At 47.9% G+C, this 25,083-nt stretch overlaps 1 protein-coding gene across 2 annotated transcripts in view; it reads left to right on the forward strand.

The window, feature by feature from the left end:
- Positions 1-25,083, forward strand: part of Itgb5 (integrin subunit beta 5) — a 120,808-nt gene that overhangs the window by 79,665 nt on the left and 16,060 nt on the right. For both annotated transcript variants that reach the window (XM_070030016.1, XM_070030015.1), the window contains exon 10: positions 3,704-4,133. In XM_070030016.1, the coding sequence (XP_069886117.1) occupies positions 3,704-4,133 (430 nt within the window). The remainder of the gene's footprint in view (positions 1-3,703; positions 4,134-25,083) is intronic.

The raw sequence follows: 25,083 nt of genomic DNA on the forward strand, positions 1-25,083 counted from the left end.
CCCTCTGCAGGTAAATGAAAAGCAGCTGAGGATGATGGCCGAGCAGCTAAGAAGGACTGTTGGGGACAGAGAGAGGCTAGCTTGGGCCACTCTGGTAAAACTCATATGTCAAGATAAGGGATGTAACCAGTCTGGTGGATGGGTTCCATCCTGGATGCCATGAATTAGGAGGGCTGAGAATAAGTCAGAGAATGGTAAGGGTCAACCAGAGTACAGATCCCTAGGGAAGGGCCAAGGGAAGGAAGGGTTCAGCTGTTAGAGGATGCCTCCAGATCTGGCCTGGGTACAGGGGCCAGGACATAGTTCATGGAGGAGGACAGCTGGGTTGCGTGGATCTCACTTCCTTATCATCATAGCTACCTGCTGAGGCGATAGAGGAAACAGGCAGCATCTGACAGTCACATCCACCATAAGCAGTGGTTTGGTGCCCGCCCTGTGTTCTCTAGATTAAGATCTATCCAGCAAGAAGTAGGAGAGGTGGAGGGTAAATGGCAAGGATATCCTCAAAGAGAAATCTTCCATGGATAAAATCCAGGAACTCCAATTCCAGTTAGGTCCTCTTCTTCAGCGTTTTGGAGATTACTCACATTTCCTCCTCTGCTCCAACACTAACATGGCTGGCTGAATGTTCCCAGCCTCTGGGAGTCAGTATTCCTATTAACTGGCTTTGACAAATCAGTATGCCAGGGACTAGCCGGGTAGCCTCTACTAATGCCCAGTACAAAGGGCCCAGTGAGCCCTTCCCACGGCACCTCCCCGTATCCTTCCTGTTCTTCTGTGTACTCGGTGCCTACCCCACAGCTTTGTTTCATTGAGATCTGAGCAAACTTGGCATCTATGTAGGCCTGAGGTTGGTAGCTTTGGTGGAGGCTGGGCAGCCCTTTTGAAAGGGTGGGTCAGAACAACAACCCCCCTGGGGAGGGCCAGAGCATCCCAGAGAGGTTCAGTGGTGAGTCCGGGTAGGATAGCAACTGCACCTGTGACCTTCCTGTGGAAGCTCGGAGTTTGGGACTGGGGGGGTGTCCAGGAACCAGGGGGCCCTGAGTATCCCTGTTGTGCTGGAGTCCTCAGCACAGAAATAACGAAGCTGTATTCAAATCCAGTAGCCTCTCGGCCTCTCTGGATTATTCCCTAATCCAGACGGGAATGCAGCTGTGAAAGGTGCTTGCTTTGCTGTTCCTGTGTCTAGCAGGAGCTGAGACCCAGTGGCTGAAAACAGCCTTGCTCTGGTTATCAGACAGCTGTAGGAGGTCAGGCTGTGTGAGGCCAGACAGATAGCTCTTTAATTGGACCACAGCCTTGGGTGAGGAGGCCCCTGGGACCAACTTGGAAGCCAGGCTGACATTGGGAAGTTTCCACTTCCCGGGTGATGCCAGTACCAGCTTCAGAAGCTCTGAGCATTTCTACTTTGTCCAGCAAATACAACAGGTTGGCAAACCTCAAGAGATGCAGCTCTCCTTATTTTCTCCCTTGATGCAGTCCAGTTTGTGGTTTGTCTGGGGATGGCACTCATGCGTGGGCACTCCCCACAGTCTCTCAAGATTTAAATGCCTCTGGCTCTTGATCCAGCTCATTCCTCTGTAGATTATTGCATCTCTGACCTGCCGATGCCTGTGTGGGGAAGAAGCTCTTTATTGAGCAAGTCCATCAAGTCGTAGCTGTAGGAAGTAGAAGCCTGAAGCAAATCACTGTTCTGCACTGGACCTAGATGGGGGTGGTGGGAGATGACGTCAGCCTTTGAGGAGAGGCTCTGTTCCCCTCTGCGTTTTCTTAAAAATTATTGGATTGTTGTTGTGGTTTTTTTTCCTTTTTTTTTGTTTCTTTTCCTTTCCTTTCCTTCTCTTCTCTTTTCCTTTTCTTTTCTGAGACAACCCAAACTGGCCTCGAAACTGTGATACTCTTGCTTCAGCCTCCTGAATAGATTCCCCAAGGCATGTACCACACCACACCTATATTGCCCCCTCCCCCAGCCTTTTTTGTTGTTATTTTTGTTATTGCTGGTTCTAGAGCTTGAACTCAAGGTCTAGGCACTGTCCCTTGGCTTTTTCATTCAAGACTGGTACTCTACCATTTCAGTAGTAGCTTCTCTTCCAGCTTTTTGGTGGTTATTTGGAGAGATTTTCTTACAGATTGTCTTGAACCATGATTCTCAGATCTCAGCCTCCTGAGTAGTTTAGGATTACAGGCCTGAGCTGCAGGCACCTGGCTCGCTCTGCATTTTTTGATGGCTCCACAGATGATTTGGTCAGGCTCCACCCCCTTCCCATCTACAGGCTCACATCATTCCTAGCCCAAGCTTTGGGGATGCCTGTGGCCACCACTTTCAAAAGTCACCACCAAGTAGTACCTGCAGTACACAGGTGACCCCCCCCCCAGGCCCTCTGTGCCCAGATAAGGACATGAGCATTCATCCATGTCCCCATTCTGGAATATGACATACTAAAGGCACAGGCCCACTTCTAGGTGAGCTGCATGTAAGCGTGGCCAAGCTCACCATCCTTTCACCCCCATCCCACCCCGCCATCTCCCTGGTGAAATAAAGATGCCTCCTTCTGGAGCATTGACACACTTGCGTGTGGCAGGGCCAGCACAGTGCCAGTGCAAAGTAGGCACTTGGCAGCTGCTAACCAAAAATGTTGTCATCAACAGGTATCCATGCCAAGGGGGTCCCCACCTCATTTCATTTCTTTGAGGGGCTCCCTGGACTTCAGGGCTTTGGAATTTAGCCCTGAATTTGTTTTTCTGAATCTCTTCCCTTTACCTCACCCTCCCCACTCCGCATGGAGATGGCAGGTGGGCATGGCTGTCTAGAGTGTCTTGGTTAGAGTGTCTAGTGTCTCCTGGGCTTGGGCTTCCGGTCTTTGGCTTCAGCTCACCCATGCAGAGCACCTGTGTGAGGTGTCAATGACGAGTCCCAGTGACTGTTGTCAAGACCTCTAAGACTGTGGCTTAGTGCCAGGCATGACTTTCTCCAGGACCCAAGGCAACCTATGCGAAGCGCTCAAGTTTGCAGCACTTCCTCAGTTGTTTGATGAAAAGTCTGCACCGCTGTGACATGTTTCTTCAGACAGTGACTCTCCTTTCAGTCCTGGGGCCATGGCTGATTGGGCAGGATGCAGCTTAGAGCCACTTGCAGAGGGAGCACTGGGACTTGGATGGGGGCGGGCGGGGGGTAGAGGGGGTGTCATCCATCCTTTTTTCAGCATGGAAACAAGTCCCTCCATGGAGGAAGATACTCAACCCTCATGTCTCATGCCTGGTACTGCACCATTCTCCTGCATCTAGTACCATGCCTGACACAGTCAGGGTCCAGTAAATGTTTTTTTTTGGATGAATGGTCTTTAAACAAATTTTAAATGTGTACATGTAGATAGGTAGGTAGGTAGGTATCCTTGGGCTTGCTATGTAGCCCATAGGTGTAACTCAAAACATGCCTCAGTATAGCATAGTGTCAGCATAGCACGCAGCTCTGAATTCAAATCCTAGTGCCCCCCCCCCCCGCCACCACCACACACACAAGGCAAAGAGCAATCCTGTCTAGTGTCTCTGTGTGAATGTGTGAATATACTCTGTTCCCCCTTGTGCCACTCCAGGGGTTCTTTTCTGTGTAGTAGAGGGGTGGGATGCCCAGAAACGACTTGTGGGTGGTCTCAGAGGCCCTGGTCTACCATGTCCATGATGGCCCCTCTTTCCTTCTGTCCAGGCATCTTTTGAGGTGTCAGTGGAGGCCCGGAGCTGCCCTAGCAGACACACAGAGCACAAGTTCGCCCTGCGGCCCGTGGGGTTCCGGGACAGCCTGCAGGTGGCGGTCGCCTACAGCTGCACATGCGGCTGCAGTGCGGGGCTGGAGCCCGACAGCATCAGGTGCAGCGGGAACGGCACTTACGTCTGCGGCCTGTGTGAGTGCAACCCCAGCCACCTGGGCACCAGGTGTGAGTGCCGGGAAGGAGAGAACCAGAGCGGGTACCAGAACCTGTGCCGGGAGGCTGAGGGCAAGCCGCTGTGTAGCGGGCGCGGGGAATGCAGCTGCAACCAGTGCTCCTGCTTTGAGAGCGAGTTCGGGAGGATCTACGGGCCCTTCTGCGAGTGTGACAGCTTCTCCTGCGCCAGGAACAAGGGCGTCCTCTGCTCAGGTAGGCGCCTCGGCCAGCGCTTTTGCTCTGAGCCAGTCCCAGGTCAAGGGGCTGTTCACATTCTTTGGGATGGACACAACTGCCCTGGAGAAGACCCGGGACAAGCCAGGCCATCTGCAGTACCTGGGCGGGCACTTGTATGTGGATGCTAATGGAGAGGACTTGGAGGCACAGGGGAGAACTCCCAGAGTTCACATAAGACCTGCCTGGACAACATAAAACTAAAGCAGAGGGGTGCATGCGACAACATGTCACGTCGAGAGCAGTACCTCTCCTTCCATGGAAGACACCAGTGCTAGGGCTGCACCGGGGTAGGTGAGCAGGGGAGGCCCTCTGGAGCAGACCTGGCATGAGGCATATTTGAGTTACACCCATGGGAGTAACAAAGTTCCATTACAGTATGTTCAATATACCATTGCCTGGGAAAGGGGGAGATGTGTGAATGCCACAGAGCAAGGCAGGTGGAAACATGAGGATTCCTTGCACCACCCATTGCCACGGAGCCCCTCTCTTTTGCATCAGAGCGATGAGAACTTGGTTGTAGCTGGATGGGTCTGTCTGGGGTCACGTGGGCTGTGCAGCGGGCAGGCCTGGGCCTCACCCCCTAACACCACTTCTGCTGCGGGAAACTTGGGAGTAGAGGTGGTGTGAGAAATGAGAGACTGAGGGAAGCGCCTGGCATGAGAGGATTCTCGGGGGGGGGGGGAGGCACCTGTATGAGTCAGTGCCACACCCCCCTGGGAGCTGCAGTGATGGTCTGCAGGCGGTGCCATCCTTGGCCTGTAATTCTCCAGGCTTTGCTTAAGCAACTGCAGCATGGTGGATGGAGTTTCTAGTTCCCTTGTTGACCACCCTAAGAACTCCCTAAGTCCAGCTATTGCTCTTTTAGCAGTTCGTGTTCCTTTTGTTTTGTTGTGTGTGTGTATGTGTGTTGGCTCTAGAGCTTAAGTTCAGGATTTAGGGCCTCAGCACTGTTCCTGAGCTTTTTATGCTCCAGGTTAACACTCTGCCACTTGAGCCACAGCTTCACTCTGGCTTTTTGGTGGTGAATTGAAGAGTGTCATGGACTTCCTTCCCTCGATTTGAATGACTTTAAACCATGATCCTCTGATCTCAGCCTCCTAAGTAGCTAGGGTTACAGGTATGAGCACCTGTACCAGGCTGTTGGACTCTGTTAAGACAGAGTCCAACTCACCATCTTACTGCCTGAACTTCCCAAGTACTGTAATTATAGGCATGTACCACAAAATCCAACTAGTACTTTTCTTTCTCTTTTTTTTGACAGTTTTGGGGCTTGAACTCTGGTCCTTGTGTTTGCTAGGTAGATGGCTCTTAACACTGAGCTATGCCTCAAGCCCTGATTTTTTTGCTCGTTATTTTTGAGATAGGGTCTTGCTTCCTGACTGGACACATGCCCAGGTACAATCCACCCATGTTAAGTGTCTGGTAACTAGGGTATCAGGTGCCCACCACTACATCCAGCTTTTCATTAAGAGTGTGTCTCAACATTTTTCTGTCCATTCTGGCCTTGAACCTATCCCCATAATCTTAGCTTTCTAAGTAGCTAGGATTACAGGCCTGCCTGAGCCACTGGAGACCAGCCATACTTTTCTTTTAAAGAGCTATTAGCAAACATCTCTTTCCTTTCAGGAGAGCCAGAAATAACCCCTAGAAATATTTTTCCCCACAAGGCTGTGCAGTCATTGTTGCCTGGGAATAGATTTGCCTGTGTAAATTCCATCCCCACAATCTATCAGCCTGAGACTTTGGTTTCTTCTTTGGGAGTGTATATTTCCCATATCTAAAAGTGGTCCAAGACCACCTGCATCATTTGTGAGCAGCTCACAGAACATGGTAGTTGCTGGGTGATTGGTAGAGGTGTGAGTAGCCTTCAAAGGAAATACTTATCATTGTGGAAACAGGAATATTCAGAGTGAAGACATACTTTTCGATTCAACCAAAGAACCCACAGTTCAAGTTAATCTTGTATTTCGGCATTCTGCCAAACTGTATCCAAAAGTCCTTGGGTGTTGGCTTTTTCTTTCTCTTCACCTATACAACCTGTGGTATCAGGAAACTTGGGTCAATGGGCTGAAAAATTGGAGGCTTCCAGGTGAACGATTGCTTCAGTTCCCTCACTTTCCTGGGACTGCTGAGACAGAATGTCACCATCCTTCCTTACCCCACTGGAAAAGCTATCCTCATTCTTGAAAGAAAAGCTGTGGAGTACAGGACGGCTGATGGATGTGTGGTCTATGTGTGTGCTGTCTTTCTCCTTGGTGAGCAGGATTGATGGGGACCATCTGGAAAACCGGTCACAGGGCCCTTTTCTCCCTCACTGGTTCACATGTATTCCCTCCCCCCCCCCAAAAAAAATAAAACCTGCTTGGTCCACAGAAAGACCTTTCCAATGAACTGTAAAGTTATTCTTAAGTCTAGAAAGTTCTGAAGAATAGAAAGATTAAAAGTTATCCATAATCTTATCACTCATATTTCAAGTGGTTTCTGGCTCTCCTTTTAAACTTTTTCCTAAGTTAGCATGTGTGTATTTGCATAGACTTTTCTATCTTGCTTCTCTCCCTCTCTTCCCCTCCTGTAATACTATATCCAGAGGGGCACTTGAACTCTATGATTTAATGAGACATTGACTGGAACATTTTTACTCTGCTTTCATTGTCCCTTCAGCTACAATCTTCTAACCCTTTACTTTAAAAGTTATATCTAGTGGAAATGTACAGCTATCCAAGTCTTCTGGAGAGGAACAAAAAAAGGTCTTTGATGAGGTCATCGTTGTGCTTGCTCATTGAAGAAGGACTTAAAACTAAGCCTGACTCCAGACAGGAATCGATGACATATATTCCTTCAGAGTCCTTAATGTCCTCCCACCTCACACTTCCTGGCCTCTTAAACTCCTGGCTCCTTCTGGTGGTGGTTGTTGAATGTATGGTGAGGAGTTCTACCAGTCCCTAAGTACTCATGGTTAGCGGTTCTCCTGCTGCAGGTCTGGGCACCCTGGTTTGGAGCATTGACTTGCTGTTCCATTTGGGGTTTTCATGATAGAGAAGCTATTTCCCAACCCCCCTCTGCTCCCACACATGCTGACGAAGGTGCACAGGCTGCCAAGCTCAGCATTCTCTGGTGGCGCCTCTCCCTTCTTCCCCCCTGCAGCCTGTGGTAGAAGGGAATCGTGTGGTTGTGGCCTGTCTTCTGAGTGGGGGCTGCGGGGTGCATATGAAGTAGCAGCTGGGGCAGAGCCAGGGCTAGGATCAGTGAAGACACCCGGAGAAGCTCCTTCATGTCTCTTGTGCCCTCTAGGAGAAGCTTTGCATCTTGCTCCCTACTGAGAGACAGAACGGGACAAATGCAGGAGGCCACAGGTTTAGAGCAGGTTTTCTATGATGAAAATGAGCAGTGCAGCAAATCAGACCCAGGTCTGGAAGCAGTTGAACAGATCTCATTACTTTTGTGACATCCCAGCCTAGGAATGCTTGTGTACTCTGGGTGCTCCCTCCCCCACTGCTTTCTAGAAATATTACAATTTAGAGAATGGTCCATCTGTCCATTGTCTATTGCTGGGTGTGCAAGGTGGGCTTCATTGGGCCAGTTTGGGAGATTCTGTTCTTTTGAGTCTTTCTGAAGTGTTGACTCTTCAGAATTCCTCCGGCTATGGGAAATAGTCATCATCTGTTCAGTTGTTTTAATGTATTGGAAGAGTCTTGCTCACACTTTGTTGTTCTTGGTTGGTTTCTGTACCCAAATCATGCATCTCCTTGGATCCAAGTCACTCTCTTGTGGTACAAATTAGGATCCGGCTCTGCGTGTAGCATTAATGCTCTGAAGCACATTGAAATAATTTTCCAACTGTTATCCTGACTTCTGGGTTTCATAGAAGGAGAAAATTTAGATCAAATAGGATATGGAATTTTAGTCTCATCTGTAAGGACCCTCCCCCCCAGGTACATTATCTAAGTAAGTTTCTCTTTAAAGCATGGAAAAGCAAGGTGTGACCCCAGTGCACTTTCTGCTAGTAGGCTGACGCCTTCTTCCAAGAAGAGGTTCTGGGTCCATGCTGACAAAATTCTGTTAAACTTCTACAGTTAAGCTGTACACCAGTGGCTTATGCATTCTTGGGATCACAGTGTGTGATACAGAGGCTCACAATTTGAGAATAGACGAGACAGAATAGTTTTCAAGGGCCACTTCCTAATCCATGGCTGGGGTGGTGGACATGTCTGATATCCTGACTATATGAGAGACCAAGCTTAAGAGCATCAGTGTTCCAGGTCAGCCAGGCCTAGCCAGAAGAGGCCCATGAAACTCCATGCTAGTGTACTGTCCCATTCCTGAAACAGCAGGGGAGAGAGGAAAAAAGAAAAAGATTGTGATCCAGGCATGCACCCTGCAGGAAGCCAAACTATATCTCTGAAAAGATCTGGAAGTATGGATGAACAGTAGAGCACTAGCCTAGCCAGCTCCAGTGTCAACAAAAACAATAAGGTACTCCTAATAGTAAGGCCCAGTTCTGGGTTTCTTAGCTCTCCCCAAATGAAATACCCTAGCATCACTTTCCAGATACGTTGAAATGTACTTCTCAATTCATGAAGCTTAAGTAGAGTTTTCCAGAAGAGCCCTGAAAGAAGCTTTCTACCAAGAAAGACAGGAAGGCGAGACAGTAAGAGGAGCCATATGCAAAGGGGCAGGGAAGGAAATTCTTGTCAAAAAGTTGTAGATCATAAAGTTTTTATAGATCGGAGGCTAAAAGTAGGAGACCAGATGAGGACTAAGGCTAGGCAGTAAGTTGTTCAGCATGATATATTTGAAAAGCAAAGAAAGGGTTAATCCAGTTCAGTGGAGGATAGTGTGGAGCTCAGCATGCCCGGGAGAAGGCTTCCCCAGTGCTCTCCTCCAGCTGCATGTACTCTTTGTTTGTTTGTTGTGGGTATTGAATCCAGGGCCTGGGTGCTATCCCTGAGCTTCTTTTGCTTAAGGCTAGCACCCTGCCACTTGAGCCACAGCACCATTTCTGGTTTTTGAGTAGTTAATTGAAGATAAGAGTCTCACTTTTTTTTTTTTTTTTTTTTTGGCCATTCCTGGGGCTCAAATTCAAGGCCTGGGCACTGTTGATGAGCTTCTTTTGCTCAAGGCTAGCACTCTACCACTTGAGTCACAGCACCACTTCTGCCTTTTTTTTCTGTTGGTGTGGTGCTGAGGAATTGAACCCAAGGCTTTATGCATGCTAGGCAAACACTCTACCACTAAGCCACATTCCCAGCCCTCTATCTGCACTTCTTACCTCTAACTTAACCAGTTCAAGTGTGCACTGCTCCCACTCTGCTCTTATGCTCCTGGCCCTTATCAACCAAGATCTAAAGATCTAGAAAGACAGCCTCAAATCTCAGCTCACCTACCAATCTTTCATCATGAGAAGTGTATGCTGTGTTGGCCCTCATGGAGTCTTGTGGAAAGACATCTTGAGGTCTCATGGCTTCTGCAGCAGTTTTCTTCCCTTGGCCAGATATGCAAGGTACATCTGACACTTGCACCAGTGTAAGACCCTCCTGTGGAACCTGCTGCCTGTAACATAGGGCCACACTCTGGCATGGATAGTGAGGTGACTTATAATGTCACTCCCACTGATTTTCCCTTCTCATTGTCCATTTGTGGTGTTTGACCACAAACTACTTCTTAGGCTCAGAACAACGCCTTGTATGCTGCTTTCACATCACTCATTATAAGGTCTGTAATTAGCTATAAACAATACTGCCCGACTAGCTGGCTTTACCCTGAGCTCAAAGCAGACAGGACAATGCTTGACTGGTCCTGAAGTTCCAGAGTAGGTATAATATGAATAATAAACAGATAGACCAAAAAAGCATATTTTCATCATAGAATTGTAATTTCAAAATCAGTAGTCTGGTAACCATTCCTGGGGCTCTGGATCCCTGCTCTGTTTTCTGTCTTTGCATATTAGTCCATCTTTTGTGTGTATACGTGTGCATGTATGTATATGCTAGTACTAGGGCTTGAACTCAGGATCTGGGTACTGTCCCTGACCTTTTGTGCTCAAGGCTAGTGTTCTACCACTTGAGCCACTGCTCCACTTGGCTTTTTTTTTTTTTTTTTTTGGTCAGTCATGGGGCTTGAACTCTGGGCCTGGGCGCTGTCCCTCAGCTCTTCAGCTCAAGGTGAGCGCTCTACCACTTCAGCCATAGCACCCACTTCCAGCTTTTTCTGTTTATATGGTGCTGAGGAATCGAACCCAGGGCTTCAAGTACTCTACCACTGAGCCACCTTCCCAGCTCTCCACTAGGCTTTTTGATGGTAAATTAGAGATCAAGAGTCTCACAGATTTTCCTGCCTAGACTGGCGTCCAGCCACAATTCTCAGATATCAGCCTCCTGAATAGCTAGGATTACAGTTATGAGCCACTGGTGCCCTGCTTTGCATGTTCAGTCTTGTATATGGTTTCCATGATGAAGGTTTGCAAATGCACCTTCTGAATGAAACAAGATGGGGCTTCCTTGATTTCCAGAAAGGATTCTCCTGAGGGAGTGCCCCACTGTATTTCAGGTAGAAGTACCTAGAAAAATCAAGGCTTTTGCACATATATTCATTTCTGTTCAGTTTGTTAATAGTTTTATTGGCAAATATAATGATTTTATATATATTATATATATGATAGATCTATCTCTATGTTAGAAAAAGGACAGCTCTTCACCCAAAAGAAGCCCTCAGGCAGATGTTAGGGACCTGATTAACAATTTCCTCCATTTGGGATTAAATAAATTGTAATTATGCACACATTAGGGAAGTCTATGAGAGTACTGATCTACTTTGGAACACTCAGAGTATGGTTGCTCTGAGATTAGATTCTACTATAGGAAGCTGGGAGCTGGTGGCTCATGCCTGTAATCCTAGCTACTCAGGAGGCTGAGATCTGAGGATCACTGTTCAAAGCCAGCTCGGGCAAGAAAGTCTGAGAGACTCTAAATAACCACTAGGAAATGGTGGCTGTGACTCAAGTGGTAGAGTGCTAGCCTTGAGCTGAAGAAAGCAGGGATAACACCTAAGCCCAGAGTTCAAGCCCCATGACCAAAAAAAGAATCTACTCCAGGATTTTTTAATTAAACTGTGATTAGTAGAAATTATAAGCCCATAATTATCAAAGACACTTCTGCAGTTACAGTTTACTGGGTGGTTGGTTGGGGGCAGTATGTGTTCCTTGCAATTGGAATGTTAACACAGGTAGCATGGCCAGAAGCCATGCTGTTAACCAGCAGAGGCACACATCTTCTTGTCTCCTCCACAGGAACACTATAAGAGCCTTTGTTGGCATACATGGAAAGAAAATGGCTTTGGAGGGACCAGCACCAGAATTCTAACCTGGCTCTGGCCCCTCTCTCCCTGTAGGATAGCATCTGTAAAACTTCCACAGTGTTTCACTTCCTGTGTGCCGTCCTGAATATATTTTATTCCCTGGCCTCTTCCACTTTGTAGAAACATCCATGATATGGAAACAGGATGCTTTTAGAAAATTCTCAAAGGCATTTCATTTCACCTGTTTGCACCCAGTGCTCATTTCACTTGAAATGCAAAAAAGTGCCAGAATGTGGGGTTTGATCGTCAGTGAGACAATCTATCCTTAAATTAGTCAGGTGAGCCAGCTGAGCTGAGCAGCCCTGGCGTCAGCTAGCCTCTTGCAGCTTGTGCAGAGAGAAGCCAGATCTTAGGCAGTGCAGCTACAGGTATGTCAAAGCATCTTCACCCAGGGTCATCTTGTTTTAGGCAGGTTACTCCAGTCGTCTCATTCAACAAGAACTCATTGAACATTCCTCATCTGACAAGTGTTATGCTGAATGCCAGGCTTGGCAAGCCTGAATTAATTTCTAAGTGTTTGTTGCCCTTGGGATTTTCCACATCTCAGAAACTCCTTGGGGTTCAGGAATGGGAGTAAGAATCACCTTTAGCTGCTATTTCACCCTGAAGAATCTTGAGACCTTAAATGATAAGGACCTACGTTAAGGGACATTTTAAGTACCCATGTGGCTCCATGCTCTGAACTTAGCTCTGGGAATGGCGTTTTCTGGCTGCTCAGGTCTTGTTTCAAGAATCTTCTAACACCACAGTTCACCAGTGATTCTAAAAAGGAAAGAAATGGTCTAGGATGCCTCATCAACCCTTCTCTCTATTTGGGACACAAATAGATGACCTTGTGCTGAGGATTCTAAATGAGTCGAGTTCCTTTGAACTTCAAGTCTGATTCTTAAGGTCATGAAGTTTGCCTTCTGTGGGATATGATGAAGTTTAAAAACAGGAAAATCTAGGGCGACCATAAGAATGCCAAAGATAAGTATCTACTCAGTATTAGCTTTTTAATATGTATTATATAATAGCTAATAACTAATGGCTCATAACTGAGGCTGAGATCAAGATTTGAAGCCAGGATTTGGGGCAGGAAAGTTTGTGAGATTCTTAACTCTAACCACCAAAGAGCTAGAAGTAAAGCTGAGGCTCAGTGATAGAGCAGCTAGCCTTGAGTGAAAACTCAGTTCCTAAACCTTGAGTTCAAGTCCCAGTACTGGAATATACATACAGAAATAAAATTGTAACAAATGAGAGAGCCGGGTGCCAGTGGTTCATACCTGTAATCCTAACTACTAAGGAGACTGAGATCTGAGAATAACGGTTCAAAGCCAGCCTGGGTAGGCAAGTCTGTGGGACTCTTATCTCCAATAAACCATCAAAAAACCGGAAGTGGCAATGTGGCTCAAGTGATGGAGTGCTAGCCTTGAGCTGAAGAGCTGAGGGACAGCGCCCAGGCCCAGAATTCAAGCCCCACGGCCAACAACAACAACAACAGAGAGAGAGATGGGGAGGGGGTTTCTACTCTAAAACTCTGAGAGACCTCTGATAGTAGAAATAGCCTCAATACCACTTTTCTTCTCTGTCTCAGATGCTGAGCTGGCATTTTCAGTTTGGATTTGATTTAAAACACGCTGGTGCAGTTGTTTAGCCCTCTTGTCTTTTCCCTGCCTCTTGGTGACTAGTTGGTCTTAGAGCTGTAGCTCTAAATGCTCCAAGTCTGGAATTACTGACCCCCTGCAAGTTTTCCTTCCTCCTTAAAGATTTCTGCTCATTCCCTCAGACCCTACTCCCAACGCCACACACCACCCAACTGAGCCTATGCTAAAGAAACTATGCTCCCAGGACAGGTATGCTATTTGACATCACAAATTTGGCCTTGCAATAGGCAGGTGTTGTAATAATGCAAGAAGAATCGATCTTAAGCACTTCTTATTACATTGGACTTGTTTCCTTGGAAATATGCTGATTTGTTAGTGTTTTGTACTCTTCAGAAGTAAGTGCTAAATAGGAGTTTCTGCATCACATGCCTTTCCTAATAGTGCCAATCCCACACAGTCAACTATGCACTGCCTGCTTCGGCTGAGGCCCAGAACTGAACAGTTCCTTTCCCTTCCTCCCTCCCTCCCTCCCTCCCTCCCTCCTTCCCTCCCTCCCTCCCTCCCTCCCTCCCTCCCTCCCTCCCTCCCTCCCTCCCTCCCTCCCTCCCTCCCTCCCTCCCTCCCTTCCTTCCTTCCTTCCTTCCTTCCTTCCTTCCTTCCTTCCTTCCTTCCTTCCTCTGACTTTAGCTATGTTGTTCAGGACATGAACCTCCCAACACTTGACTCAGCTTCTGAACCAGCCATGACTGTGGGTGTATGCTGCTGCTCCTTACCTGTTCCTTATGAATATTAATTGAATATTAATTCAGACCAGAACAGTCAGTGACCCACCCTCATCCCTACCACCTTAGCACTTAGCCCTCCTATTCTTTCTTACCTAGTCAGTCTTTATCAAAATTTTAGAAAACATTTTGTCTCAGATTTCCTAAGCAGATTTCTCAGAGTTACGAAGAGTGTGTTAAGCACAGTAGATAAGGTCTAAAGATTCGTGGGCCAAGGCCCTGGCTGAGGGACCTGTGACTTCATGACGGAGGAAAACACGGAGTATTCCTCTTAGTGTATAGCAGGCACTGGCTGTTGTTGATTGTGCTGAGCTCACTTTCCTTAAATGAACCTTTGTGGGCCTAATCTAATTTGTTTAAAGCTCTGGCTGCCAGGGAGCTCAAGGAGTTATTACAACCCCTGAGAGACTGCTGCGTTGTAGCTGTGGGGAGGCTGTGGCTGAGCAGGCTGGCACATGGACCATACTTCCCACAGATGATGGCCTAAAGCGTTGCGCCGAGAAGCCTCTCTCCCCTGGCTCCAGGGTCTGCTCTTCTCCAGGCAGCTGCCTCCTTGCCATCTCCTGGCTCGGCTGGGCTCCTGGCAGCCACGCTTCAGCATGGCCGTACACGTGATATCAGACCTCTGCCCATTGAGAACGCCGGCCAGTCTCAGCTTGGGATGGAATTAGGCAATGTTTCAGCCACCGCTACAACAACAAGACAGTTTTGCAGTCCGAAAATAGTAACCTCTCATGCTGTCACCATAATCCAGAGGGTGGGGAGTTCACACTCTCCACTGGCAGCGCCCCAGGCGGGTTGGGCAGGGTAAAGCGAAACCTCAGGTGTTGACCTGAGGTCTCTCTGTTTCTCTTGGCCCCTGCCTTCTGTTTCTCTTTCTGCATCAGCATTCTCGGGGGCTTGGAAGAAGATTCAATGGTTCATTTCACCCAGCAGTCTCCAGATCTCGGACACCAGAAGGGTGACTTCATTTAGGAACACTGGGTTTAATGGTTCCCTCCATGGCTTAATCCCCCTGTGGTTGGTGGTGCTGGGAGGTGGCATACCCTTTCTTTTCTTCATGTTGGATGCAGGGATGAGTTTACAGGACACACAAGACTTCAGCATGGAGATGCTGGAGGTGAAGGAACCTTTGAGAGTAGGCTCTATTGCTATCGACAGTGGAGCAAAGCCTTTGATTTCTGCCTGTGACCATGGCCTGCCACAGGACAGGGAATCCTTTTCTTTTTCTTTTCCTTTCCTTAGAGAGAGAGAGAGAGAGAGAGAGAGAGAGAGAGAGAGAGAGAGAGAGAGAGAGAGTGTGTGTGTGTGTGTGTGTGTGTGTGTGTGTTCACAGTGGTACTGGGGCTTGAACTCAGGGTCTAGTGCTTTCCTATCAGGGCTAGCATGTCAGGAAGTAATGGTGAGAGTTGGAGAAATGTGGCTTAAAGCCACACCAACTAGTTTTGGTTTGTTTGTTTTTTTTCTCAGAGTTGTCGTATTCTGCGGTTCAGATACCAAATGCAACATGTGGTTCGGCTACATGAAAGCATAGGGTGAAGGGCTTGTCTCAACCCTTCTGGGAAACACTGCCAGCTGCCTCTTGGGACTGTAAGCTGAGGACAGAGGAGCTGTTGGCCCAGTCTTAAGGTTGTATCTTGTTTGTGTCTCTGATGTGCTTTGTGCTGAGACATCCAGATGATATGCTGGCACAGAGGGTGCAAAGCCTGGGATTTCTGCCTGCGACCATGGCCTGCCACAGGACAGGGAATCCTTTTCTTTTTCTTTTTCTTTTTCTTTTCCTTTCCTTTCCTTATCTTTCTGTTATGTGTGTGTGTGTGTGTTCACAGTGCTACTGGGGCTTGAACTCAGGGTCTTGTGCTCTTGCTTAGCTTTTTTGCTCAAGGCTGGAGCTCTACCATTTGAACCGTACTGGTTATGTGGAGATAAGAGTCTTAAGCACTTTTCTGCTTAGGCTGGTTTTGAACCACAGTCATCAGATCTCAGCCTCCTAAGTAGCTGGGATTTCAGATGTGAGCCACCAATGTTCAGCTTGGAAAGAGAATCCTTAGTCCTTTTTATGCTACCCTGAAGTTTTGGGGTGTTGTGGACATTTGCTAAGAATTTGAGATTCTTAAGGATCACATTTAAGTTCCATAGGAATGAGTGATACTTGTGTTCTTTCTAAATTCCCAGCGTTGAATGTCTTCCACTAGGGCATGAGGTTTGTCCTGATGATGTCCGCCTCTCCTAACCACCCATCCCCACCATACTGGGCAGTGAATGTACATTTGGATTCAGCTCTCATCTCCTTTGGCCTTTGAGCTGCAGTCAGTGGACACTGCTGGCCATGCCCTCCTTGAAATATTCTCTTCCCAGTTTTTTCCTTTGAAGCATTGTCTCTCGGCAGCCTTCAGGGTTGCAGTCCCTCAAGATTGGTCCTGCCTCCTTCTTACCCTCATCGCTGGGGAATCCTCAGTGCCAAGGCCTTCAAGTGTTCAATTGCTCAGCTGCTCACACTTCTCCCTAACTCCCAGAGCCACTTGCAAGCCCCTCCCTCTCCTCTCCTCCCCTCCCTCCCTCCCTCTGTCCCCTCCCTCCTCCCCTCTTCCCTTCTTTTTGGAAGTACTGAGAATTGAACTCACGGCCTCTCACTTCTAGACAGGTGCTCTAACCTGCCCTTGCAATTGAAAGAGGATCGGACACATCCATGCCTGGGGACCACGCAGATGCAGGCAGGCACAGGAGAAAGATTATTATAAGGTTTATTAGAAGAGCCATATTCCCCCCAAGAGGGAGCACATGGCTTCACCCTCCAGGTAGCAGGAGGGTCTGGGGGACAGGAAGTGAGGTAGATGGGAGTTCAGGTGGGTCTGGGAGGAGCTGTATGGAAGGAACTTCAGGAATGGGGGGCGGGGGGCCCAGGTCTAGGTGGAGCTGAGGACCAAAGGTGAGCATAATACTAACATTCCCTGCTCTGTTGCTTAATAAGAATAGGGGGCGTGGGGGTAATGGGTGGAGGTCATTTCTTCTGGAGCTGCTTCCTACTGTCAAGGGGCAAGGTAGTCAGAGGTCCCTGCTTTGTTGCTCGGCCAGGTACTATCCAAGAAGCATCTGTTTGACTGGTTGGCAAAGGTTCTCCTTTTTCCATGGCAATAATTATCTAAAATGCAAGACACAATTAATAAAAGGCAAAACTTGTTAGTACCCCAGGAGAGGAATATGCCATGGAGAGATTGATTTCCAGAAGGGGCTATCAAAGCCTGAAATTGCCTTTTCTGTCTCGGATTGGAGACATAGCATGGTACCTGACTCCTGGCATCCTGGAGGAGGGGGAGTAAGACTTTTCTGCTTTAGGATCACAGTAACCTGAGGAGGGAGAAGCAGAAATATTTAAAGGAACCAGAGCCAATGGAGTGGGAGCATCAAGGAATCCCTGAGCCGGGGTTTTTAGAGTCCGGGTCTGCACTGGGCAAGGCAGGGTAGTGTAAGTGATGTCTCTGGTTGCCTGTAGGAACAGGATGGCCTTGACTTGTTTCCAAGGGGTATCCTGGGCAGGAGATGTTATCCTGTTGAAAGAGACTTTGGGAAAGATCAGGCAAAAACCCGACAAAAGATCAAGCAAAAAGCTGACAAGGTGACAAGGTCAGTTAACATGAATGACATAGGAGAACACAATTGACCATGGGCCAGAAACGTTTCATTTGGAATATAAGTTGTAGCCTATTATAGGGAAGGTGAAATAACTGGACTCGGGGCAAGAAGGCAGAAAGGGGATGTCTAGGGTCTTTTGGGTAACTGGGTAGGGAGAGCATAACAGACTGGTTGGGAGTACCAGTCAGAAGCTACTATAAATACAAATAGCAGGCAACAGAGACAAGACTGCTTACTTTTTGTCCAGTTAGAGGGTAGACAGGTTTGGACATTAGGTGGGAAAGCAACTATTTCTCTTGATCTTCCAGCTGTGATGAATTTTGAAAGGGCAAGCATAAAGTGACTCCATTTAGGATGCCATCTCCTCTTACACTTCTCCATGGTTTTCCATTGTCAGGACTGACTTTGTCCTGGCGGTGTCTCAGCGTCCGTTGCTGGGATAGCTTGTTGGCATTTACGGTTTGGACTCAAGGCCTGGGCACTGTCCCTTGGCTCTTCTGCTTGAGGCTAGTGCTCTACCACTAGAGTCACAATGCCACTTAGAGGTGGATACTTAGAGGTGAGTCTGGAGCCACGCCTCCAGCCTGGCTCCGTTGATTAGCTGGGAGATGGAGGTTTAGAGGGATTCTTTGTGCCCGGGATGGCTTTGAACTGTGGCAAAAGAGTCTTTGTTACAAAAGCCCTTTTATTTCCAATAAAAGCAACAAGGAGATCAGTGAGATAGAGGTTACCTATAACTTGTTAACAATTGACTAACAATTACTTGTCAGAGTTTTTAAATAAAACCCAGTAGCTGTTTTTTAAACTGGGACTGACTGGTACTCTTAAGTATCGCCCACTGCCTCTGGGCAGCCTGTTTAAAGTGGCTTACATATAACATTTAACCTTTAACAAACATGCTGGCCTTTTCTTGGGCTACAGCAGCATAGCCTGTTTAACACCCTGGTTTGTAAAAGCATTTTCTGGCTGGCAGAGGAACCTGATTTTTAGTGGCCCCAACAATGCCTACCTGTGTAGGCCTTTAGACAGATCTCAATAGGAACATAATCTCAGCTCCACAAGCTTTTCAACAGATTAATTCAACCAGCTCAAAAGTTATTGCCAACTAGGACTTTGAGCAGATACAGGGGGTTTAGGATTTTAATTACATTTTACAACCTTAGCTTTTACTGTCCACTGTTAGACTCGAACTCCAGACCCCCGAGCAACCCCCAGAGACCACGACCAATGCAAACAGCAGAAGAGTCACTTATTTGCAAGCTCAAGCCTGGACTCACAATTGTCACCTACACAGCGGGTCAGAGTTGTGAGCCCCGACCACACGTTTAGTAAGATTCTTATAGGGTTTCCAGCAAATAGGAGGGGTTGAAGGTTTGCGGGCTTCTACATAATTGGTCAGCATTTTGCGGGCAAATTTGGGTAAGCCTATTGGTTAGGGGCATAATCAATTCCAGTAAGGGCAGGAGCTTTCCAACTTAGTAGTTACAAGATTGGTTAAATCCTACATAGCAAGCAGATCATTGGTTGGGATACATAAGACTAACCATAGGAATGTGGGCAACAATATATTTTTTTAACTGTTTATGACCCTATAGCTTCTTTTTCCAGGAACTTGACCAACCTGTCCATTTTCCAGTAACTGGGGTCCTGTTTCTCAACCCTTATCTAACTGGGGTTGCTAGGGATATAATTGCAGTTTCGATTGTGGGTTTTCTGAGCACTTTTCCAAAAACTGTTTTTTCCAATAACTGTTTTGTCCCTTTAGTTTAACCTGATGTCAGAAGATGGCTTGCTTTTAGAATGGAGTTAGCTTAGTCCTTCATCTACTATCACAGATGACTGGCAAGTTTTGCCCAGTTAGACCAACATGGGTGTTAGGCATGTTTACAAACTATCTTTCCATGACCTCCTGGCTTTGGTCAATTTTTTGGAGGGCCAAGCTCAAGTAACTAAGGATCTTACACTATTTTTGCCATCCAAGCAATTGCTTGTAATTTTCTCTGGATGTTTTAACATTGTCGGGGGTCCCAGCGTGCCTTTTTTATGTTGGGATAAATGCACCTTTGGCATTTTCCTTGGTCAGTCGCTGGACGTGAACTCATAGTTTGAGTGCTGTCTCTCAGCTCTCCAGCTCAGGGCTAGCACTTGGCCACTTTCAACTCCAAAACAACTCCACTTTGAGCACTCTGCTGGCAGATTAGAGATGACAATATCACAGGGATTAAACCCTTAGCTTTAGTTTACTAGCCATGGTCAGAGGTACAATATTTAACTCTTAGCATACATGGACATAGGAATGATGTAAATCACAGTCAACCTAATTACCGATTTCATTTACTTGCAAAGGAAATCGTCTTTTCTAACTCCTTTTCCAAAAGCCTTTTAAAACTGCCTGTTTTTTCTTTGGCTTAGTCAGGTCACAAAGTTTTAAAGCAATTTAGATGAAATCACAGCTTTCGTGGACAAAGATCTTTTAGTACAGAGAATACTTGGTAACCTTGAAACCATAACCACTTACATATAGACAAATAGACACAGACAGACATGTTTGTGCACCGATTATAAAGTGCGCTTAGAGTTTAAAATCGGCCCTTTTAAAGTTTTGAAATTTTAGCGGTATTACTTTTTCTAATTACGATGGAACCACTGCCAGTCTGATTGGCACTAAAAAAAAATTCAAGCTCTTTAACCAAGCACTCGAGTCGTCTTCTCCCAGTTTGTCCACCACCTTCCCACCCACCCACCCAGCTGGCCCTGTGTAGCCCTGTCTCTGTCTCTGTCTCTCTCTCGCTTCTCCTCTGAATCCCTTCACTCCAGGCTGCCTGCTGGCCCTGTGCATCATCACAGATCCAATGCAGAATCCCAGATACCCACCTTCCTCCCCTACCTCAAAAGCTATAGCTTAACCCAGGGCCTTACCCGCTCCCCAGCTCTCACCTTGTATCACTCAGCACTTATCCATGTGTTCTTCTACTTCTTTGACCACTTCATCATGACAGGACTCTCCCAGAAAGGAAGCACTGCAGCGTGATTAGGAGTATAGACTCCCGCAGCAAACATGTACAGTTCAGAGTCCCACCAGTTGCTACTGTGTAACTGACTTCCTTGTTTTCTTTATCTGTGGAGGTTAAGGAAATAACTGTACTCACTACATAGGATCACTGGAGGACTGAGGTACTTTGTGCTACTTTGTACTAGTGCAATGTTTGGCTGTGTTAGATTTCTGTTACTATTTCCCTGGTCACTTGGGTGTTGTTTGGGGGCCTGTGTCAAGGCAGCACATTATCAAGGACAGTGTGTGGTGGAACAAAGCTAGTCACATCTTGTCAGCTGCGAAGCAGACAGACAGAAAAGAAAGGAAAGAGCCAGGGTTCCAATATCCTTTCAAGAGCATGTACCTAGTGATGTCACTTCCTTCCATGAGCCCCTACCTTCTAAAGGTTCCCTCAATCCCAATTTCACCAGGCTGGGACCAAGTCTTTAACACATGGGCCTTTAAGGAACACTCCAGATCTGAACTGTAGTACTGGCTATTGCATACAGTGTTACAGTTATGAAGAGATTTTAGTGGCTTGATGTCTAGGTGGAATCGGAGGCCCCTTAGAGGCAGCAAGTGCATTTCTCTATCACAAAGCATTCCCCAGTCCTATAAAATAGGCCAGGTGCTGCCTACATTTACTGGTGAAGGCCCTGGATTCCTGTCCAGAGCCACATTGCCCAACAGAGCACAGCAGGGGCTTCAGAGAGAGAAATGGGAGGGGTCACTGAGCAGCCTACACTCACCAGTGCAGTGCCAGAGAGCCTGGCATGGGCTTAAGCCACGCGGCCACATTGCTCTCTTCGTGGGAGGAGCGCCCTGGGCTGGCAAGTTCATCAGTGACTTGCCTTTGGCAAGCTAATGTGCTATTTACAGGGCCAGAGAGCTAAACTCCTCAAGAGAACTTTCCTGCCTCTGGAGGTTTGTCTATTTGCTGCTGAGGCCCTCGTGAAAGTGTGGGAACATGTCCTGTGCCTTTCACTCCCATATGCCTAATAAAGACACGGTAAAGAGCAGAGAAAGGAGATGTATTACATGGCAGCCATGGGAAGACCAGTACATCTTTAGCCATCTCCACATGCAGACACGGTCTCAGGTTAAATAGGGAGAATTAGGGCAGGGGGTGAGAAAGGTACCCATGGCTAAAACAGCCCCATCTCACAGGAATGGCCCCGTTGACCACTACTAGCTCAGCCTTTATTCTTGGGGAAGTTCGCTTTACCACTGGGATGGGACCAGGATGGAGCTGCCTGGCCTATAATGATATGAAGAGACTCGTTTTGCCTGCCTTGCAGGATGTTATCAATGAATCTTCTCTTTCCCTGAGCCCAAGGTGACTGAGCTCAGATCAGAGGGCACAGATACAAAGCTGGGGGACTTTTAGTTAATTCACAGGACCCAGCAAAAGCATCATTCAGGTTGTCTTTTACCCAGTCTGGCATGAAGACACCTGGGATGCCTGTGTGGAGGGCCCTGCCACGCTTCCTTCCCGCAAGTGCCTAGGGCAAGGCTGTGGGCACTGGGTGAGGTCATGGCAGGGCCTGGAGCCACACAGACACTGTGACTTGAAGCACATAAAGCTGCAGTTTGTTTTCGGCTCCTCATTACAGTTGTTGGGGAGACCCAGGGCCTTACCTAGAGATGTCCAGACATATGCACAGCCTGACTCAGGATGACAGGGGACCTCTGGCACAGGTCCCTTCCATTTCTTTAACTACTTCCTGTTTACATGGCCACCTGTTCTAAAGGAAGGGGGACTTTGGGGCACACAGAGTACCATGGGAGAAGGAAGTTCCCTTCCTGCTTAAGCACAGAAGACACACACACACACACACACACATACATGCACATGCACACACACGTGCACGTGCACACATCCCTCTTCAGCCTTGCTGTGGCTAGAATACATTCCAGCTATGGAGAAATGATTTGTACCCACAGAGTCTGGTCTTAGCCTGGCTGTGTCCCCTTTTCTTCTGAGCAGATGTAGGAGGGGACAGTGGCTCTCATTACTGCCCCCTCTGGGATGGCTCCTTCTGTCCTCCAGACCCTCTGAAGTCACCAGGGCCACCAGGGATCTGCAGACCTGGAATTGAGCCTGGAAAGGAGGTGGAGCAGTGGCCTCCTTCCTGGGCCTGGCACTGGGAGCTAGAGGCCGTTTATACCCTGCCTCTGAGGTCAGACTAGGGGCTACAATGCCCAGCTGTTTCTTTAGTCCTGTGGTATGGAAGGATGAGAGGGAGCTCCATAAGCAGACCCTGGGGGACCTGTGTGCTGTCAGCTTCCCCACACAGACTCAGGGGCTCCATCCTGCCTTGGCGTCTTGCAGCCCTGGGTACTTTGTCCTGATGTTCTTCCTTTGGCTAGCATACCAGATCAGATAACCATGTGAGATCTTCTAACCCTGCAGGCCTTTGATCCGACAAGACAGTGTTCCCTCCCATCCTTTATAAAGATATGCTCTCTGCAGGCACCAGTGGTTTATGCCTGTAATTGTTGCTACTGAGGATTGTAGTTCAGTCAGCCCAGGCCAGAAAGCCCATGAAACTCTTATTTCCAATTAGCCAGCAAGAAGCCAGAAATGGAGCTGTGGCTCAAATAGTTAGAGCCCTAGCCTACCTAGGTGCTCAGGGACAACATGCAGGCCCTGAGGTCAAGCCCCAGGACCGCCCCCAAAAAGATCTGCTTTCAGCTTCCTCTTCTGAGCGCACTGGCATTGCAGGGATTCATTGGGTGAAGCTAGCTAGCATTTACTGAATATCTGCTCGGTGTCAGCCATAGTGTAATGACATTATCCAGGCTGACTTATATAACCCTCCTATGAGGAGGCCTAGAGAGCTTCAGTACCTCTGGTAAACAGCAGGTCCAGGGGGTCAGACCAAGAATCTGATTGCAGTACTGCCCTCTACCACCTGTACTCCAGATGTTTCCTGTGCCCTGGACCTGTTTTGAACCCGTGATCTGGGGTCCCCCTACTCTATCCTCAGCCTTAGGCAGAATTCCCATCCCTCTGCTTGTCATGAGGCTGATGGTCCCTTAAAACACGGGGAAGAGGTCTGGGGATCTGGGACTCCTTGTTCTCAGGGAGGCCTTTAGCCCCTAGGCTTTCCTCCCCTCCATTAGGTCGTTTCCTCACACTGTGGGATCCTCTGCTGTTCTTCTCACCAGCTGGTTGTCCTGAAGCACTCCATGCCTGCCTGATGCCCCTTCCTCTACCCTGAGCCCACTTTTCCAGGCACTGTGTACATTCCCTGTGGACAGTAGTAGAGATCCTTGAGTGCTCAGCTCCAGTGATATTTGCAATAGTTCTAGCTCCCATTTCCAGTGTGCCCCTTGGGCCAGAGACATGCTGAGGGATTTACATACAGAAGTGCCTGTGACATTCTCAGCTGGAAAGGACAGTGTACAGCAGAGAGATTTAATTAAGCAGTTGTCTGAGGTCATACAATGAGTAGTAGAGAAGGATTTGAACTTGGCTCCAGCCCATGTCCCGCTAGGTTCTCACCAGCTGATCTCTCTTTGTTGTTGTTGGTGGTGGTGGTGGTCGTTGTGGGGCTTGAACTCTGAACCTGGGTGATGTCCCTCAGCTCTTCAGCTCAAGGCAAGCGCTCTACCATTTGAGCCACAACACCACTTCTGGTTTTCTGGTAGTTTATTGGAGATAAGAGTCTCATGGACTTTCCTGCCTGGGCTGGCTTTGAACCGTGATCCTCAGATCTCAACCTCCTGAGTAGCTAGGATTACAGGCATGAGCCACCGGTGCCTGGCATCAGCTGATCACTCTTGTTACCCCAAGATCCTTGATTCTGGGTGCCTAACCCTGCAGCATCTCTTGGAAGCACAGCTTCACCCTTGTTCATCTTCTCCTACTGTCTCTGTTGCTATTTCTTCAGAATCACTATTCCCTTTACCCCTCTGTTTCTCTCCAAAAAATGTCCCCTAAACCTTTTTCTTTGAAAAGGGGTTCCACAATGCAACATCCCATCCTTCTTCCTCCCAGGCCCTTCTGGTCCCAGATAGCTGTGGGAGTGGGGAATGCTTGTACTCACTATGACCCCATGGCCGCCTCCCTGCAGGCTGGACTCTGTCCTCAGGCCCCATTAGCACCTCCCTCGCCTGTCTGTGGCAAAACCTGTAACTGCTGCCGGATTTGCCCTTGACCTCCACAAAGCATGGGTGCCAGGCTTCCTCTCCTGACTCCTTTGGCTCCCAAACCCATGGTTCCCCTCCTCCATCCAGCACAGACAGGCCTCCTTCTGAATAGCTGGCATTCTGCTTTGTAAAAGGAGGCAAGGAGGCTTGGCCCACAGCCCATACAAGCACTGTTTTTGCTGATGGAAAGCTGTTGAATTCTGTAGAGCTGAAATTCTGTATAAATAGGCACATTTACAACTTCCTGTCCATTTTGCTATCAGTCATTCTAACAGAGTAGAACCAATAATGACTTGCATGTGTGGCCACTCATTCTGTTCCCAGAGGCTCTTCAGTATCCCTGTCTATGTGTGATGGAAGTATCTTTTATGTCTGTACAGCAT

The sequence above is a fragment of the Dipodomys merriami genome, unplaced genomic scaffold (assembly GCF_024711535.1).
Source record: "Dipodomys merriami isolate MVZ:Mamm:240054 unplaced genomic scaffold, mDipMer1.0.p SCAF_2, whole genome shotgun sequence".
Taxonomy (NCBI): domain Eukaryota; kingdom Metazoa; phylum Chordata; class Mammalia; order Rodentia; family Heteromyidae; genus Dipodomys; species Dipodomys merriami.